At 37.4% G+C, this 20,606-nt stretch overlaps 1 protein-coding gene across 1 annotated transcript in view; it reads left to right on the plus strand.

Annotated features, from left to right (window-relative positions):
• Nucleotides 1-4,168: 4,168 nt before the first annotated feature.
• Nucleotides 4,169-20,606, plus strand: part of WDR44 (WD repeat domain 44) — an 82,992-nt gene continuing 66,554 nt past the window's right edge. Inside the window, exon 1 of the mRNA XM_045538710.1 lies at nt 4,169-4,680. Within this exon, the coding sequence (XP_045394666.1) occupies nt 4,604-4,680 (77 nt within the window). The 5' untranslated portion in view covers nt 4,169-4,603. The remainder of the gene's footprint in view (nt 4,681-20,606) is intronic.

Raw genomic sequence — 20,606 nt, forward strand, 5'->3', positions numbered from 1 at the left:
AACCCTGAAGTTTGCTTGTAGAAGTAGGTATCAGCAGGGTTGCAACTTATGAGTTATTATGAAGTGGTGGCTAAAGGGTTATCCAAAATCAGATCGAAAGTTGTAACACTAGATGTGAATGGGTGGGACTTAAAACACCACAGTGAACCGGTAGTTAGTAGATGTTTGATGCATGTGTGTGCATTTTGTATATTCCTATGTGGCTTGAATCAGATAGGTGTAGTTTTCGGCTTTCACCTAGTGTTTCTGGCTGACGAAATTGTGCATAAGCAAATGCGAAATTCACCTTATGTTCAATTATTCTCCGATATATTAATTACAATAGAACATACAAGTATAATACAGCCTGTATTTGATTATGCAAGCTAATAAATTCCCTTTTTCTGTTTAAGATGATTCCAGTTAGCTTTTTTCCAGATTCCTGAACAGTAGTACACTGCTATATTCCGTTATATAATAATAACACATTTTAAATCCCAGGCTGGCTTTTCTGTGTCTCTTAATACATTTCTAGACTATCTTTCTCTACTTTCAGTTCTTGTGTGCTCAGGGATTGAAAATTCATTTTAATATTAACATAAACTAACCATAATTAAGAAGGTAAACTGGTTGACTCTGAAAAGACATATAAAGATTCCAGAGCCAAATAGAAACAGTTCTCAAAATATTAACCATTATAATCTGTAACACAACCAACCTTTCAAATAGATAATTGAGGGTTGATGGTTATAGTATTTTATCTTGGCCCTGACAAATTTTGGCCAGTTTCAGAGTGATATTTTCATGGATTCTGATACTTCAAAATCCATTAAAACTCTCACAGAAATTATAATATTAAATCTTTTCATATCAATATTCTGTCTCAAATCACCTAACTCTGTACATAATCTTTTTTTTTCCTGGGCAGGATGCGGTGGCCCATGCCTGCACTTTGGGAGGCCAAGATGGGAGGATCGCTTGAGGCCAGGGGTTCGACACCAGCCTGGGCAACATAGTGAGACCCCCACCTCTAAAAAAAATAATTAGCCTGGCATGGCAGTGCACACCTGTAGTTCTAACTACTCAGGAAGCTGAGGCAGGAGGATTGCTTGAGCCCAGGAGTTTGAGGTTACGGTGAGTTATGATCACGATCACACAACTGCACTCTAGCCTGGGAACAGAGCAAAACCCTGTCTCTTAAAAAAAAAAAAAAAGCTCTACAATATACTTAGAACACTGATGTTCTGAGTGATTACCCTTGGAGTTGGGGTAATGAGGCTCCATGAATACTGCCAGTTTTTATTATTCTTGCCAAGAGGAGAGAGCAAACATCCCACAGACAAGTTGTTCTATACAGTAGCTATGACCTCTAGCTTTTGGAGAGTAGAGTTCTCACTGCATCGATAAGGAACTTAGCCAAGCATAAAACTTTTCCTTAAACCCATCTTAGACTGAGACCTGTGTAGTTTTTGTAGTCATTGGGAATGAGATAGGTGGGAAAAGGTTTTATTTTTATTTTTATCTATATAGATGATTTTGCAGCAATGTATGACTCTGTTTAAACCATTTAATTTTAGATCTGGTGTACCCTAGAAAATAGTACCCTATGGAGCAAGGATCAGCAAAATTTTTCTGTGAAGGGCCTGATAGTAAATATTTTAGGCTTCATGGGTCATACAGGCTCTGTCTCAACTACTCAACTCTGCTGTGAAAGGAGCCATATACAATACATAGAAAAATAGGCCCGGCTGTATTCCAAAAACATGTTATTTACAAAAACAGACAGAGGGACAGATTTATCCAGTGGGCCATAATTTGTCAACCTCTGCTTAGGAACAATAGTTTTCCATTTCTTCTTCTTTTTTAATGGGGCCTTAGGGCAGTCTCTAGAGACTAAAAGAAAACCAAGCAGGCAGGGACCTGAACGACCCCTGTTTCAAATAGAGCAGTTTTTATTTTTATGATATGTGGACTTTTGCATGAAATTAGGTTTGATAAAAGGGTTCCATTTCAAATACAGAGAAAAGCTTAAAAACCACTGCCTTGTACTAAACTTAAAACCTGCTGCTTTAAAACTCAAGAACAGGTGGTTCAGGCAAAATAAACACATCTTTTGACATCTTTAAAAATGATGATGGGTGGTATGTATATGTGTATTGATGTTTCCAGCAATTCATTCTAGCAATTTACTTTCTCATGCAATTGATAAAAGCATTTAAACAGACAAGCTTAATAGTTCTTAAAATGTTACCAATTTACCATTCTTATTCCATTTTAACTTTTTCTAAGAATAATGTTTAAGGTACCTTAAAGGGTCCAGGAGAGGGGGTATGTTACATCGGGGGGGGGAAAAAGCACCACACTGGGACTCCATATTTGTCTTCTCTGCTAGATTGCGAGATCCTGGAAGGCAGAAACTAAGTTGTCTTCTTCATCTTTGAATTGTCCTCAGCACCTAGAACAGTGTATGACACCAAATAGTATATGTTTACTGAATTGGGTGACTGGTTTCCTCACATGGCCTTTTGAAAAACCATTTTTTCTTTTAATATGTAAAGGGGTCAATACCTCTACCATATACAGAAAACTAACTTTACTTTTTGAGGAAAATATAAATTCACTATTAGATAACAAAGAGGAGAATAAATTCAGGGGAGTTATACCTTTCCTTATAAAGTTCTATCTTTCCACCAAGGTATCTTTCCAATCTTATAATTTGCCATAACCCAAAAAGGAAAAAGCCTATCTTTCTTAGTGAGCAAAAAAATTTAAAAAGTTAGTACTTTGAGATGCATTTTTGTACCTAGGAAGTTAATTAATATGTTTAAAACATATAAAACCTAATAATTACTAGCTTTTGACAAAAGTCATAGCCTCTCAAGGATCCACGAATCCCTTGTCTGCAATTCTGAAATCCAAAAAGCTCTGGAAACTAAGTTTTTATTTTTTAGTAACTTATTTGACAATCAAATTGATTTATCCTAAGCTTATTTGGCAGAAGTATCTGACCTGAACTGAATGAGGCTATTTGCTGCTATTTATTTACCCCGTATTAGCATACATTTTGCTGCAAAAATATTAATATATTTCATTATGTACTGTTTTCCCGAACCCCCCTGGGGTGTTAGAGAATATACAGTAAATGGCATTTGGTTTTATTCAAACCCACCAGACCACACCAAACCTTGCCCTGGTTGCTTTACAAGAAGTTTAGAGCCACTTTCCAGCCTTTCTGAGGCCATGCCCTTGGCTCCAATCCAGTCTTTTCTGCAGCCACCTTGAGTAATAGTTGAGGCTGCAGGAACAGCTCAAAAAGTCTGTCTATCATGACGTCAGTGGGAGAAATAAATATGCTTTGTGATCCTTTTGAAAGTCGATGTTACTACCTTGATGGTCAGTGACCCGTTGTTTAAGAAAGAACATCTCAGTCTTTCAAAAAGCACCTTTCTATTTTCATCACTGTACGCTGGGCAGTTGAGGACCAGAATTAAGTTACTAGCTCTGGGCCTTGCAACGGTATCTGCTCAATATATATTTACCATTTGGCTGACGCATATATCTTGGGCAACATGCAAGAATTTCTCTCACATTAAGTGTGGGCAGTGACAGATACGTGTGGAGAAAAAGTAACCGGAGGCCTTATATTGGCTCAGCTCCAGCAATAAATCCATCATTACTCCATGGAACTGGCACACTCCCCGAGTATCTCTCAAGGACCCCACCCTCAATTAGAGATCTTGTAGTGAATGGGACGAGTTATTTCTGTAACGCTAGAGGTGGTGGACCTGCCTACGCCCTAGAGTGGGATATTCTGGGCCTGGATAAGAAAACGTAAATACAAACCAACGTTTCCAAACAGCATTTCCTCACGAGAAAAGAAACAGACTTAAAATCATCCCTCTCAACATGCCTCTCTTTGAAACTGCAGTTAGTGGGTCAGACGCTCCGCTAGACGCCACCTACGTTGGGCGCGCGCCCTCAGAGCCGGGGAACCACGCTGCTCCTGCGCAGGTCCTAGGCTCCTCCCTTCAGGAGGCTCAATCCCTCCCTTTTCAGCTACTTCCGGCCCCCACCGAACGCCCTCAACGCGCTTGCGCCATTTTGATAGGCTTCTGGGGCAGAAGTAATCAGAGCGCTGCCTCTCTGGAACCGCCCCCGCCACCTCTTCGCCCCGCCCACGCTTTACCGTCCCCTCCCGAAATCTCGCGAGGGTAGGGGCGCGTCGGTATTTTGCGGGCAAGTAGCTCTCCCAGCTGCTGTAATTGCTGCTGCGGGAGAAATTGGAGCCGCTGTCGCCGGCGCGCCCGCTCTCCCCCACTGAGAAGAGCCGCCGCCTCCTTCGCGCTCCGTATACACCTATCGCTGGGAGCGGTGGTAGCAGCAGTCCGTGGACCTACCGCCGCCTCGTCAGGCGGTACCTCTGCTGGTCATTCCCGAAGCCAGGGAACTGAAGGCGCCCCCCTTCCCCTAACCGGCTTCTCACTCCAGGTCGTCTGCTCCCTCCTCAGCCTCGACTGGGACCCACTTCCCCAGTCTCGCTGAGGTGGAGGACGACCAGGAGGAGACGAAAGTCACCCTTCCTCCAGGCGGCGCCGGCCCCCTCACCCGCGGGTGTGTCCTATAAATGGCGTCGGAAAGCGACACCGAGGAATACTATGATGCCCCTGAAGATGTGCACCTAGGGGGCGGCTACCCCGTAGGGTAAGTAACTGCAGCTATGGCCCAGAAGCCGGGCATCCCGGTCCCCTGGCATCTCCTGTATCTTCCCCCTACACCACTCCCAGGTCCCGCTGTGTCCGCCACCTATGTTCCTCTCAGTCTCACTCGAGTACTTCAGAACCCAGACCTGGGGCTCCTTAGGGCGGGGTGAGTTGGAGAAAGGGGAATCGCCCACCTCGGGCACCCCCCCGCCCCTTTCCCTGATGAACGGGCCCCGGAGGCTCTGTTGGAGCCCCTTTCCCGTCTTGTCCGGCTTTCTGTGAGGTGGGACAGACAGCTTACGTGCCTTAGAGCCACAGATTTGTATCTGTGGGGTTCGGAGCTTACCTTTTAAAACATCCGTTTTGGCCTCAGGGACCATAGATTAAAGGAGCAGTAACAGAAATTGAACTTCCAGTTTTCTCTTTTCCTTTTACCGCTAACTTACCTATTCGTTTCAGAGGTGGCTGTAACTCTCCCCTATTTGTCCTCCTCTTTTCCTTGTACAGAACAAAAAGGAGCTGGGGCAAGGCTGGGTATTTACTTAAGAAAGTCCTCTAGCTGATGTACTCTAGATCAACAGTCTTTTATTAAAATAGCAATAGCACCTTACAGTGAGGCAGTGGAAATTGAAGACAAGGTACCATTAGGGAGAATGCAGAGTCTAAAAAGGTATCCGGACAGAAATGTTCACAGTCAACTACAGAAATACAAACAAGTGCTGAGTAATCTGGTGGTTGGAAGGAGAGCCCCAGCTTTGTGCTCTTTATCTAATTCTGCAAGATGTTTTAGTGGTGATTAATATGGGTGATTCTGAGTAGGAAGTACGGCAGTTGGAATGTTTTGCTTGACAAGGACTTCTACTTTCTTACCGACTTTTCCAGTTTTTGAAGTTGGAATAGTGTTTAAAACGATTTTACTGAACTCTTCTATAGACGTGTGTGGAACTAGAGGCAGTGAAATATATTTTCATGCTGTAAGAACTTGAGAATTGGTAAAATTTGTATGTTAGGGTAAATCACTAATATGGTTCTGGAGCTCAACTGCCTTCAATTCTCATGCTTACAAATGTGGAAGAAGTACCCCGTTTGATGCAAATAGAGTTATGCATACATTTAGAAGTCATATATTGGTATCCATTGTGTACCAAAAAAGTTACAGCAACAGAATCAGAAAGACATGTATGTTGGTAGATTGCAGATGTGTGTGTTTCCATCAATCTTAATGTCACTGTTGTGGGATTTTGGGGTGGCAGTGGCAAATCTTGAGATGGCACTGAATCTTCTTCAAGTTCAATATCTGAGACAAGTTCATAGCCACATACTAGAGGATAGGAAATACTTTTGGGTTTTCAAATGTAGTGGATTCCCTTGAAATTAAATTTTTTGCGTGTGGTTTTCCCTTCAAAGTAGTGAACTATCAATTCACATTAAATGAGAGACCAAATCCTTTAGTACTTTTGTGTATGTGTGTTGGAGTGGGGAAGAGAAATATCAATCCGTTTACATGATTATTATCAATTTAGAACTATGTGGATATGTTTTCTTTTCATTGAATAAGTTTAATTTCAAAGGACAATTACGTTTTATCAGGACCTGCGTAAACTGTCTAGTACAGTACCTGGCACAGAGAAAGCATTCAAATGTTAAGTCTCTTTCCTTTCTTGGCATTAGCAAATTTGTTAATTGTGGTAAAGTGTTTACTTTGGGAGAAAGTATACAGAACTTGGAGCTATTTTACTTTTCTAAACAGGATGAGTCATTTTGATAGAATTGATAGTTTCTTCTTCTTCCATGGGATAATATAGCTTCTCAAGCACTTTGATCCTCTGATACTAGGTGAAAAGTGAAAAAGTCTCTTGAAATCCAGCTTTCTAATTGTAACTCTAACCTGCCCAAATACTGAGCATGTTGAGCTCTATGGATAAAACTGCAGGGTCAGTTAGTGAATTATATGGCTCCTTGGCATACTAAGTGAGAGGATTTCGAAGAGAATAGACACTCATCTGGAGAATTGCATCTGTAAAGAACTAGCAGTACTGAGAGAATAGAAAAAGGTTAGCATCATTTACATTTTCCTCTGTCCCCTGTGGCAGATTTTGTTATTTGCATAAGGCACTGTGAGGAGACTTGGCTGAGCAACTACCTACTTAGAAATGCAGTAAGAAATCTTGATTTGTGGAAAAGGACGGCATCACTGGATATTTGGTCATTAGGAATATCTTCTGTCCCTTGATATGAACTGGAGTGGCGTACCGTACAAACTCTTAAGAGGTTTAATAGACTGAATTGGGTACTTTAAGAAATGTTCCTTGCTGTTGTGTGTTTGGGAGTATACAGACTTATTTCACCAAATTGTAGTAAACTGAGTAGGCAGTTGAGACTTACCTCGTATGTTTTGTTAATCAGCAGAATCCAAATATGCAGTCCATTTCCTAAAATTAATTTATTTCTTGCAATTCTTTTCCAATGGTGTCTTCAGCTTTATTAATCTACTCTTCGAAAACAAATTTAATAAGTTAAAAATCAGCCCACTTTTTTACAGAAAGACTTTTGATTCCAGTATAGCACACTTTTCCACAGTGGCAGATCATTTTCACTTGCCAAGCTTTGCAATATATATCATATTTATAATACTTTGATTGATATTTTAGGTCTGTTTTTATTATTCATATCTACATTTTTACATATGAAGAACCTTAGGCTCAGAGAGTATTAAGTGAATTGTTCTAGGAGATACAGCTTGTAAATGGCTGAGCTGGGACTTGAAACCAGCTCTTCAGACTCCTAGTCCAGTATTTTTTTTTCTAGTATATCATAGCTGCCCCACACTATGTGTAGAGGGTGATGGTGCGGTGACGGGGAATTGGGGAGAGATCCTCCCCTAATAGATCCTAGAGTGAAATGTTTTAGGACCAACTTGCTGAATTGAATTGATGCATCTATTTAAAACCAGCAGCCCAAACTTTTTAGTTCTCTTGGCTAGAAATTTTCACATTATCTTTCAAGAAAGCATATTTTTGTTTTGTCAAATAGGAATTTTATAAGATCATAGCCTATTACAGCTAGAAGGGACATCTCTTTCATATAAACTGTTGTGAAAACTGAAGCCCAGAGAGGGAGAGTGACTCATCCAAGGTGCCACAGCAAATTAATGGCAGAGATAGGACTAGAACCCAGACCAGTTTGACAGTCTGATGTTCTTTCTGCTACTGTGCTGTCTTTTGATAGAGCAGGAAAGGGAGGAGGAACTGTAGTATAGTAGAAAAGAGCCCCGGACTATGAGTCATTTCATTTCCTCATCTTTAAATCGAGATCATACTCTTGAGAACACTTCCAGCTCTAAATGTCTGTCATTGTATTGAGGTTTAATAGTGTATTTTTATTGATAAGCTTTTGTTCTTGGGAAATCTTTCCCTGATTTCTTTTTTGCCTTTTAGTTTAACAAACTTAATGGTGTTTGGTACATGGTTTAAGACCCATAGATTTGAAATTAAGTATTTACTGGGTAATTATATATGAGGTGACTGCTCTGGGTAATTATATCTGAGGTGAATGCTCCTGCTAACTCTTGTGGTTTATACCTACACGTACTAAAGACTGGCACTGAGAATATGTTATAAAAATAAATGTTATCTTTTCAGCACTTTATTTTTTTTACTGGCAGCCAAAATATTTTTGAGGTCTTGGAAGAAGGGTAGAGTCACAATATTTTTAGAGTAGGAAGGGAGCGGAGATCATTTAGCCCAGCTGTCCCATTTAACCGAAAGTGAAACCTAGGCTCAGAGGGGGAAAGCAACACATTGCTGGTTAGTGGCATACTTGGAACTAGAACCCAAGTCTCTTAATTCCTAATTTATACCATGTTGCCATGTCTGTGGAAGGAGGGAAAGTATTGCTGGGTATAGCTGCTATAGGTTTCTGGCACTTACCTTGTTAGCCGGGATCCTAAGATGGTCTACTGCTATCTAACTTGACCATTTCTTCATGCCTTGCCCATCAGAGGACATTGACTGTTTTAGGATCCTAACTTTTGCTCAGTAATTTTCTAAATCAGGATAAAAAAAAGTGGCAGGATAGCTTATCTAAGAACAGTGGTTGTTATTTATATTATTTTATTTTTAGGAGTTAGTTAGTGTTGACCTCAATCTACCACATTCAGTTTAGAGTAATGGCAATTAATTGATGAAATCATGAGAACTGAAACCAAACTGTCCTGAAGAATTGTTAGGTCTAAAAAAGTTGCATAGCCGCCTTTGTTGAAAACTCACCTTCTCACTTTACTATGGCATCAGAAACATTTCTCTCTAAATTGAAAATTGATATAAGCCTTAATTTTAAAAATATTTATGTGATATGAATTACTTTAGGAAAGTTTCCTTAGAATGGCTGTTTATTCATGAGTTGGCATTTGATCAAAGATTATATTTGATTGCTGTTGGCTTTGTGGATTGATAGAAATATATTTATAAATGCTGTTTTATCACACTCATGTAGTATATTGAAGTAGGGGAAAACCTTCTACATATTAGTAAATTCAATTGTAAATTTAGTGACCTCCAGCTGTGGTGACTCATGGAGATAGGACAGTCCCTAGCTGTATATGGCAGTTTGGGGGCTCAATCTGAATCTGTACAAACTCCTGTAAATTGAAGACTGTATTTTGTTCTTCTGATAACCTACTTCATAATATAGGGTAGATAAAATTTGATTTTTAAAAATGTAAAAACCTAAATAATTTTAGGATGTTAAGTTCAGTGGTGGTTTTATAGAACAGAAAATAATTTCTAATTATTGGTATTTGGGACTTACTGTATAACCTTTACATTACACAACACTCCCTATGTTCTCTTCAGTTCATTGTTATGACTTTGACAAAGTCAAGTGAATTTGCCAGGCAAGCCCTTTGGAAAGCCGTTTGTTTCCTCCTCGTACTCTGTCTACAATTTGGTAGTTACTCCTGAGGTAGTAGAGGTGGTGGTAGTGGAGATGGAGGAAGGGAGTATGAAGAGGAAATCATGGAGTTTGTGGTGAGGCAGGTGAAGGGAGCCCCAGCAGCGAGTTTAGAAATCTGGTTATAAGGCTGCTTCCTGGGGTATGGATAGCTGAGATAAGACAAATCTCACCATTTAGGTACACACATACACAGTGTGATTTATATAATCCTTTCTGTAGGAGGTTAATAACCTGTAAGAAATACCTCAAACAAAAGTTAAAATAATAAAAATTGTAGATATTTTATGATGCCCTACTGATATTTAACTTGAATTGATACTTAACCTACATTTCTGTTTTCTATCGAGAGCTAAGCTGATTTCTGTAAACTTTCACAAAGTCTCTTCCCCTCTCACTGTTGGATATTATTCAGCTAAACAGTTAAACCTTTAATTGGGTGCTTTCCTTACTCTTCAGAGTGGAACTCTGTCTATTCTCTTATTTCAAACTGAGCAGTCTTTGTGTTAGTCTGTCATCTCATGATTCAGAATTGAGGAAAAAGCACCTAAGACATAATGTGGGCCTCATACCTGATGGCAACCCCAGTGTTTTTCTCCAGTCGGTATACAAATTTATCTTGGTTACTATGGCAACCAGTCTATCAGTTATTCTTCTAGCTCTTTTGCCTTCTCTCAGATACTAGGATTACCATATAATCAGGTTCTGCTAAAGCACTTCAGGTTTTAGCATTTTATTACCAGCTGCAGCTGTCTGGCAGTTTACAATTTGGCATTCCATCAGAGTCAGTTGCTTTTAAGTCCACAAAACCTTTTTGTCTCCAAACCTTTTTTAAACATACAGAATTTAACAAAAACATGTTTAGGCAGCAATTTCCTCATACTAATTTTCTCAGTTTCAATGTTAGTCATTGCCTTGAAGACTGAATGCCTTGCATCATTGACATCCAATGGCCATCCCTTTGTGATACCAAGTAAAATAAATTTCAAGATCAAAGGTGACCATTTAAGAAATATATTTACAAATGTGATTGTATCAGTATCATCACGAACTAGCTAAATGACTTAAAAGTATCTTGATTCATCAGCAGCTACCAAATAAATAATCTGTCTTTTAACAAAAATGATTTCTATAGGTTGTAGAAAGAATGGCCTTTAATTCTTTTTAATTTGAGAAAACTGTTTAGAAATTTAATATGAAATGTTATCTTTGTTTTACAGCCCTTAAATAAACAGGAAGAGAAAGGTATAGACATATGTGTCTTTGTTTTAAGTCTTTCATATTACTTGATGTACATTTTTTATCTCTTAAAAATTTCAAGGCTGGGTGCAGTGGCTCATGCCTGTAATCCTAGCACTCTGGGAGGCCGAGGCAGGAGGATCACTTGAGCTCAGGAGTTCAAGACCAGCCTGAGCAAGAGCGAGACCCCCGTCTCTACTAAAAATAGAAAGAAATTAGCTGGACAACTAAAAATATATAGAAAAAATTAGCTGGGCATGGTGGCGCATGCCTGTAGTCCCAGATACTCGGGAAGCTGAGGCAGTAGGATTGCTTGAGCCCAGGAGTTTGAGGTTGCTGAGAGCTAGGCTGACGCCACGGCACTCTAGCCCGGGCAGCAGAGTGAGACTCTGTCTCAAAAAAAAAAAAAATTCAGAATTCATATAACTAAAATAGTTTTAGAAATTATAAATATATTTACTTATTAAAAATAAGGATAGTGAAGAAATATTTAGAATATATAAGCTGTTCCTGTTATTGTTTGTTTTTGGTGTTCATGCTTAATATTGCACTGTGTAGTAATAACTTCTAAATATGCACAATTAATCTCTTGGGTTAACTGAATTGGAGCTGGTTACTCCGTCAATGAATTAACCAATATTGCCACCTATTCCCATATATAACAACATATGTCATTTCTTTTTTAAAAAGAATTTTGCTTTTAAAATATTATGTATACTTTTAAAAAAGTATTTATCTTCCTGAATTAGAAGATTATTATAGTAAGCTTGTGAGTTTGTATTTTTGGTAGTGAAATGATTTAAGTGCCCAGGAGTTTGAGACCAGCCTGAGCAACATAGTGAGACCCTGCCTTTACCCACCCTCAAAAAATTAAGTCTCCCTGGCTTGAATTTTTATTTAAATCATGATTTGAATGGTTTCATTTTAAGATTAGTATATCCTATCCAAAAACTGTAGTTAAATTCTGATAATGCCCCAAGGAGAACTTTAATTGCACAAATAGACCTAAGAGCAGTTTTCCTTTCTCCACAGAGCCCTGATCCTTAAAACTTTCAAAGGGGGAGGAGTGTCAATTTTTTAAAAATCCAAGGGTGAAGTGTAAGCTTTTTGGAAACTTCCTGTAGAAAACTTTAACAGTATTTTCCAATAGGCAGCCTGTACAGAACAAGGCATATCTGTATAAAACCTACTTAACCACTACTAATTGTAATAAACTATTCCAGTACAAAACTTATTGAATTGTGGGCATTCTTATGAAGCACAAATCAAACTTTCTAGAGAACCAGTAAATGGTATGTAGTGCTCTATGCAAACTCACTTTCTCAGAAGTAGGCATCTTGGTTATTAAGTGGGCTCAAGAGAAGGGGTGGGCGTGTTCTTTCTGACATTGCTCTTGAACTGGTAAGAATAGTTGCAGATGAACTTAATCTGTAGTCCTCTTTTAACTCTGTCCTTGAAAGTCTTTATTTAAATTGAGAGACTGATGGAATCATCGTTCTGGTTATTAGCAGTACTATTAACAATTTGAGTGTTTCTTTAAACCTCTATTTTGAAATATGCTTATCTAACCCACATCATACTGAAACCACAGGTGATTTGAACATTTCCCTCAGCCAGAATTTTGCCCCTTTCACTGCCAGTTTTCTCCTTCTTAGTTTACCCAATGTCATTAGTACAGAGATTTCCTAGCATAACAACTTCTTGTTCCTTACAACTGAGAAGGGTCAGTGATAGAAGAAGAATAAAGGGTGGGAACTTCTGGAAGGAGTAAGGGAAAATTGGTTAAATTGGAGAAAGTGGAAGAGTTGGTAAGTAGGATTATTTAGTGCAGCAGCCCCCAACCTTTTTGGCATCAGGGACCGTTTTCATGGAAGACAATTTTTCCACGGACCGGGGAGGGGGTCATGGTTTCGGGATGATTCAAGCACATTACATTTATTGTATATTTTATTTCTATTATTATTACATTGTAATATAATGAAATAATTATACAACTCACCATAGGTTGGGCAACCCTGGGTTAGTCACAGGTAGGGGTCAGTCATTGGATTAGTGGAAGATAGGAGAGTGGAATGAATCGGTAGCGTGATAAAACTAGTACCTTTGTGAGTGAAAGCAAGTAGATTTGTCCATACTTTGCAATGGATATTTTATCTTTATTGGATTTGTTTAAGGGATTAAGGTTAATGACTGGGATCAGTCCTTTTTCCTTTAAGTGAACTTTACTATCCACATTATGTCCCTGGTCATAGCTCTTAGCTGTTGACTTTAAATTTTTGCCTTATTTCCCAGGACAGAGATGTCCACAGTTGATGTATAGTAGTGGCAGAAGATTTAGGTGGGGATGGGTGTGGTAAAGTAGGCATGCTTTGTGGTGTCTACTCTTCACAATTTCTTCTACTTTTGAACTTCCTGGTTCTCTTCAATGTCCACCCAGTCTCCCCCCAAAACACATACACACACACACACCCCAGTTCCTATAAAAGGAGAGAGATAAGGGAGGGAGCTGAGGCAAGGCGAATGATTTGGATCTATGGGATCTTTGTAACTTGGGGACATCTTGTACTTAGTAAATATCAAATGTTAACAGTGAAGCCTTGGGAGGTGTTGCCAGTTATCCTGTACTCATGTCAACTCCTTGTTACCAAGTCTTTTTTCCAGGGATGAATATGTTCACAAGTAGAAAGAAGTATTATAGTCCTATATGTTGTTACACGCAAAAGAATGATAATGCCAACTAATGTTGGTCATTCATTTTCAAAGTTCTTTCACTCGTGTTATTGCTTCTGTTTATCCTGCAGTTCTGTGAGATAGGTAGGACAATTATTGGCAGCTCAGGGTGGGTAAGATACAACCATCAAAAGGTGGAACTTCACTAACTTGTGGTAACTAGATGAATGGAGACATAGAACATTAGGTTCCTCCCTACTTTACTTTTCTAAACTGTAAACATTTTATGATACTATATTTTAAATGTGAATTATTAGAATGACAGAGCTAACTCTCCTACCATTTGGGTATGTACAATTTACTGTGTAAAACAATAAAAAGAAGTATTGTTACGCCCTTCGTTTTAAACTTTGATATTATTGATTATTGTATGGTAGCCAGATCAGAAAATGACCTTGCTACTGAAAGAGCTGGAATTCCAGACGCTGTTCACTGCATTTCAAAGGGTATGGTCTTTGTTCCTAAGGGAAACCCCCTCAGGGTATGAGCCACTGCTAATTTGGATTTCGGTGCCACATCAAAAAGTCTTAATCCCAGATATTTTTTTTCTGTAATTGTGTTACAGATTGTTGTCACCTGTTAGGCCACATTGCTTTTGTTTTTGTTTTAGTTTAGTATAGTTCTGATTCATATTTTTGGCCACAAGTCACTAACTAGAAACACAATGTTTCTTTTTGTCCTCTTCCCCCTCAAATGTTTTCTAGCGCTCACAATGACTGTATGTAGTAGTTATTAACATTTTCCACCTAATCAAACCTCTGTTGGCTATCAAATTAATGGGAAAAATGGATTCCTAATAGCTAGGTAATTAGAAAAATCAAATGATTAGTAATTACTATTAAAGATATAAATAAGATTAAACAATCTTTTTTGTAATTAATAAAGGGCCTAAACTTGGCCTACAGAATGGTTTTATGTAGGTAAGCATTGTAGGTAAATCAAGATTTTTCTAGAATATTTATCAAGTGCTTGATACATATTTCATAAAAGAATGCAGAAGTAGAAATTCAAATACATAAAGCATAGAAATTGAATTTATAAAATAAAGTGCTTAATATTAAATCTTACTGAAATATGTTTGGTTTTCTATTATTCATGATATTGAGGAAGAACGTGAATAATTGAAAGCTACCATTTACACCAAAATCTCAGTTCAGCCATTAGTTTACAACTTCCTTTCCCATCAAACCTTTTATCAGAGATAATAACAGTAGATTGTCTTTAATTAAAAAAACAATATAAATGGTTTGATTTGAGTTTTGTTCCTCTGCTCAACTTTGGTGATGAGCAGTGAACTCAGGAAGAAAAATATGGATCTTGAAGAGTGAATAATCAGCTCACTGATAATAGAATTGATCAATTTAAATTTTTTAAAGGGGGAAGTTGTGACAGGTGCTTTAGAGTACTAATTTTTATTTAGAAGTTACTGGCATTTATTTTTTAAGATTAGTACTCAGTTGAATATTTTAGATAACTTACAAAAATCATATTAGCACATTAACTTGATAAAGCTTCTGTAATATGGCCATAGCCCAACATCTTGTTTGTTTACTTTTTTAAAAGTAAGTAACAAAGTAATTTAGCGTGATTACATTAGGTATTGATTTCTCCAGGCAGGCATAAGTTAGTTATCTATTTCTGTCTTGATTTTACTAGCAATTACTTTAAATAATTAATACATGTGACTTTTATTCTAACTTACTTTGACAGATTGGGACATTGTGATATAGCTTCCTTACCCTGGAGTTATTGTTTTAATGTAGCTATTTATTGAATGGTTGTAAACATATAGAGTAGAATGTTTTTAGCTTAGAATTCCTGAGCAGGCCCAGGGAAATGATTTATTTTTCCATTATTTTGTCAATAAATATATTATCAAGCTGTTATTTTAGGAATATGGCATAAAACTATACTATATAAGTCATTTTTGAAAAATCAGTTTATCATTTTAGACAAGATATACTTGCTTAAGGGTCTATTTTTAAGTTCATAGTTACCGTATATGTGAACAGATTCTTATTTCACAACAAAGTTTTCTTTGATTCCATTGAAGATCATTTACAAATATTGCCACAAAACCTTTCAAAAAACATACAGCTATTGTGCAAATTTTCATACCATCTATTTCTATTAATATCATTGATGAAATTATTAGGTATTTTTAGATACATTCTACTTCTAGGCTTTCATAATATTTAAAACTTAAATGTCCTTTCAAAGGATAATAAAAGTAGTAATTCACATCTTGAAGGTTCAGTTAATTCTCTGTTAGATAATTGTCATAACGGTATTCCCAGCTTTTCGTTAATCTTGTTAATAAACCAGTGTTGCCTTATGTCAAGGTGATTTTGAGTGATTCCTATTTTCTACTGCCTAGTTAAAACATAACATTTTAGGATATATTAGGAAAATCAGACTAGTTTATGATTGCCTAACACTTATTTTTTTCCAGCTGTTTGCTAGACTTCTTAGGTTTAGTTGGGATTGTTACTTTTGGTAGTAGCCAACTTAAAATAGTACTATGAGAATGGGAGTGATACTGTCAGAAATGATTTGGATTTGAAAGTTTAGCAGACTTAGATGCCATTTCTTCAATTTGAGTATTGTTGCTTTTAGGTTGAAGGTGCTTCTTGACTTCCCAGTCTTCTATGAGGGGTTTTCATGCTTAGCATAGAATCTAGTAACTTTCCACAGAATATGACTAATTAATGCAATCAGTATATACAGTTCAACTCCCAGTGTATTATACAATACTGCATACCAAATTTTAAAAGCTATACACTTACAGCAAGATTTAAAAACAAAGAAAAACTATCTCTTGTTGTCTAAATATGAGCTATTTTCAATTTTTGGTTCAACCTGGGGTTGGTTGGTCTGTTTTTATTTTTGTTCTCTGCTTCATTTTTGTTGTTGTCATTGCTGCTGCTGTTTTTCTGCCTGGCCTCAGTGAGCTAAAAAAAAATCAGCATTTTCTGAGCACCAGAAATCTTCTGATTCCCTGTTTAGACTTAGCACTTTAGTGTTGGTCTTAGTTTGCTATCAGATCTTACTTGTTCGGCTTTAGAAATTAAAACGCTTTAAATTAGCTGCTTACTTTAATGACTGGCTAAGGCTTTATCTATGCTCATATCCTGTTCACTTCAAGGACCTTAGAATCCCTGCACCTTCTTAGTACAAGCAAGCAATTCCTTGCTCTTCTTGATTCAATTCCTTGATGTACTGCTTAGGCTCATCTTATTCTTATATTAATATTTTCCTTAAGGGAAAGGATAGAGAGGGATAAAAACAAAATTAAGCTGTAGGGTAATTCCCTGTTAAATCTTTTGTAATCACTTTCCTCTAAGAAAAATGTTTCTCAAGCAACCTGCTTTATTTCAGCTGACTCACTACATACTCCCTCCTTCCATGTCATTGCCCCTTTTTACCTCTGTAGGAGCCTGTGAGGAATTTTACAACCTTACAAGAGGCTTTCTTCAGAGCAAATCATCTTTTTTTTCTCAGAGCCTTAAAGAAAAAGTGAGTCTTCATATTACTAGAAAAAAGACCTTGTTAGTCCATTTTTCTGTGTTTTCCAGTTGTTTTGGTATATTCTTTTCATTTAGTGTAATGAGGGTCTGGAAATGGTGTTGTTAAGTGTGAGATTGTTCTTATATTTTATTTTTGTACTTTAAGAGGTGGTTCTTCGAGTTCCCAGTTGTTTAGTTGAATGTGAAGCAGGTGGCAAAGACAGATTTAGTCTGCAAATATAGATTCCTCCCTATTCGCAGAGGGGTTTGTTTGTTTTTCTTTCAGATAACCCTCAGGTAAGGAGTAGAGTAACACCAAACACAAAAAGGCAGAAGGATTTATCTGTAGCTAATGGGTGAGAAACTAAAGGTAGGATGGCTTTATGGGCTCTGGCTCTTTGAAACCACAGAAATTCGATGTTCTTTTTAAAACATATACAAAAGCACTGCACCAAGATTTTAAGTCCTGATTACCCCAAGGCCATAGCACATGAGTGATGAAGATATGAGTTTAAAATGAGAAAAGGTGATCCACTAATTGCCTGGAGAAAAACCACTTGGGGAAGCTCTGAAAAACCCAGGTTAGATTCCTACTGTAGTCAGCCATGTCAGTAGCTGATTTTGAAACGTGGGTTTTGCAGTAAGCCAGTCAAGGCAGTGCAACTGGCTTCTATTTGGGGAATCTAATCTATACAGGTTCTTAATACAAATTTATATTCATTACCATTCAAATCTAGAAGCTATTAGTGCTTCAGGTTGTGGGAGGATGTAGAGATTGTGTGTTGACAGAACTGAGCGACAAATCTATTTCATATTGCAGAATGCTCATCAGGTATTTTATTGATATAGAAATAATATGACTGAAGTATTTCTAATATCCGTTTTATACAGTGAGGAGAGCATCCTACAATGACTTTTGTGGATGGAAAAATCCAAACTCTGAAATATTTGAAAGAAGTTTATTCTAAGCCAAATTTGAGAACCATGACCCGGAGCCACGCCCAAGAGGCCTTGAGCATGTGGACTCGCTGTGGCTGGGTTACAGTTTGGTTTTATACATTTCAGGGAGACGGGGGTTACAGGTAAAGTCATAAATCAATACGTGGGAATCATACATTGGTTTGGCCCGAAAAGGTGGGGCATCTCGAAGAGGGGGATGGCTTACAGCTTATAGGTGGGTTTAAAGATTCTTTGGCTGAGAGAGTTAGGCTTTATCTAAAAGACCAGAAAGGAAATGCTTAATTTAAGATAAAGGTGCAAGCACCCTAGGAGGTCCAGGCAGGAGAATCTCTCAAGATAAGGATCTGCTGGAATGCTTGAGTTAAGATGGGAGCCTTCTATCTTTTAGGTGTTGTTAATGCTATACCCAAATCAGGTTGGGAAGTAAACCGTACTATATTTGGTTAACAAAAACCTGCTTAGTGGGATTTTACCATTTGTGAGCCTGACTCATCTGGCCTCCTTAGGAAGGAATTTGAACAAAAGGAAAAAATCAGAGTTCAGTCCTCACTTTGTATGTGTAGGAACTGAATCCCTTTTTTAATGACAATGTAAGTTTAATTGATATTTATCTAGAAAGTTGGCTGTTGATGTTTATTTGACCTGTATAGGTTAACTTCATTTTAAACACATTGACTGAGGATGGTTTCGTGTAAATATCTTTATAAATAATGGTTATATGTCAATTTACACGTCTAGAGATTTTGTCAATGTGTTAGAGTAGCCATCTTGTTTTTTTGGAGGGTTCGGGGAGACAGTCTAAGCCAAAAAATGAAGCTGTTAATATATCTTCCTACTCTTCACTGAGCTTTTTTTGATAAATGTACATAATACCATACATAGTATTTGCATTAGAGCATACATACTAAATGCAGTCTGGAAGAGCTCAGACTGAATACACATGTACAAATTTTTTCCCCTTTCAGTGAACAGTATTGAATACTTAGATGAATATTTATGCAATGATATTGGCCATGCAATTCTTCCTGCTTTGTTTCTTCATTACACTAACAGATCATAGGATTAATTGTCTACCTAATTAACTTGGGCATGGGGTAGAGTGGCTAGATAAAGTACAGTACACTCAGTTAAATTCCAATTTCAGATAAACAGTAAAAATGTATTTGTTATTTTAGTGCAATGGTATTTATTTTAGTGTCTAACACTTTTGGAAGTGCATCAGTGGAAAAAAAGTTGAAAAATAGCAAAACTTATATATTGTTTAGGGATACATGCATCTTCAATGAAACTTTTTAAAAATGAAAAAGTAAGAGAACAATAAACAAAATCTAGAATAGTGGTTACCTCTAAGGGAGAGGCGGGCAAGTGGAATAAAGCACACAGTAGCTGCACTGGTATTGATGCTGTTCTAATTCTCAGGTAACATGGTGAGTCACAGCAGTTCATTTTATTTGTTAATGCTTCATAATTACACATACACATTGTACATATGAAATACAGAATAATAGTTTAAATGTTAAATTAAAACATAGATTTCAATAAGAAAATCAGCCTATATACAAAGTTTAACTGTATATACTTTCCAAAATAAATCCAAAGTCCCAAAAGTAAGGTGAAGAGGCACCAGTTTCCTAAAGATCATATCAAGTAACTAATGGATTCTAGAATGATTACTTGCCTGCATCTAAAATAAACTCCTCAATTTAGGAAAATTTCATTTTTGTTATTTGATCTCTACAGTGGCGAAGCTTCAGTGTTTTTCTTTACTTGAAAGATTACTAATTGTTTGCCTGGCACATGGTAGATAACCAATAAGGATTTGTTGATTTAATGAAAGGACCTAAAGGCTCAACTAATCCAGCTCCTTCATTTACAGGTGTGGAAATTTGAGGTATAGAGAGATTGTGACTTTAGAAATAGAAACAAGAGACCATAGGGGTTGTCTGTTCCAATCTTTTGCAATATCTCCGTTAAGGTATCATTACATTTCTGTTTGAATACTTTATCAGGGAAGCAGCTCATTCCTATTTCTAAACTCCAGTTGTTATTAAGCTCATTAGGTTGAGCAAAAGCCTACCACCTTGTAATTTCTACGTAGTCCTAGTTCTGCTGTGTGATGCCTCAAACATTTGAGGACAGCTACTTTTTCTTCCTTATCATCTCTAGATTAGACATCCTTAGTTCTTTATATCATTTCACTCAGTTTCTAGAACATTCACCAGATTGGGTTATCTCTTTTGGATATGTTCTATTTCATCATTGTTTCTTTTAAAATGTATCCCAAATAATACACAACGTTCTTTTTTTTTTTTTTTTTTTTTTTTTTGTGAGACAGAGTCTCACTCTGTTGCCCGGGCTAGAGTGAGTGCCATGGCGTCAGCCTAGCTCACAGCAACCTCAAACTCCTGGGCTTAAGCAATCCTTCTGCCGCAGCCTCCCAAGTAGCTGGGACTACAGGCATGTGCCACCATGCCCAACTAATTTTTTTCTATATATATTTTTAGGTGTCCAAATCATTTCTTTCTATTTTTTTAGTAGAGAC

Source organism: Lemur catta, chromosome X (genome assembly GCF_020740605.2).
Source record: "Lemur catta isolate mLemCat1 chromosome X, mLemCat1.pri, whole genome shotgun sequence".
Taxonomy (NCBI): domain Eukaryota; kingdom Metazoa; phylum Chordata; class Mammalia; order Primates; family Lemuridae; genus Lemur; species Lemur catta.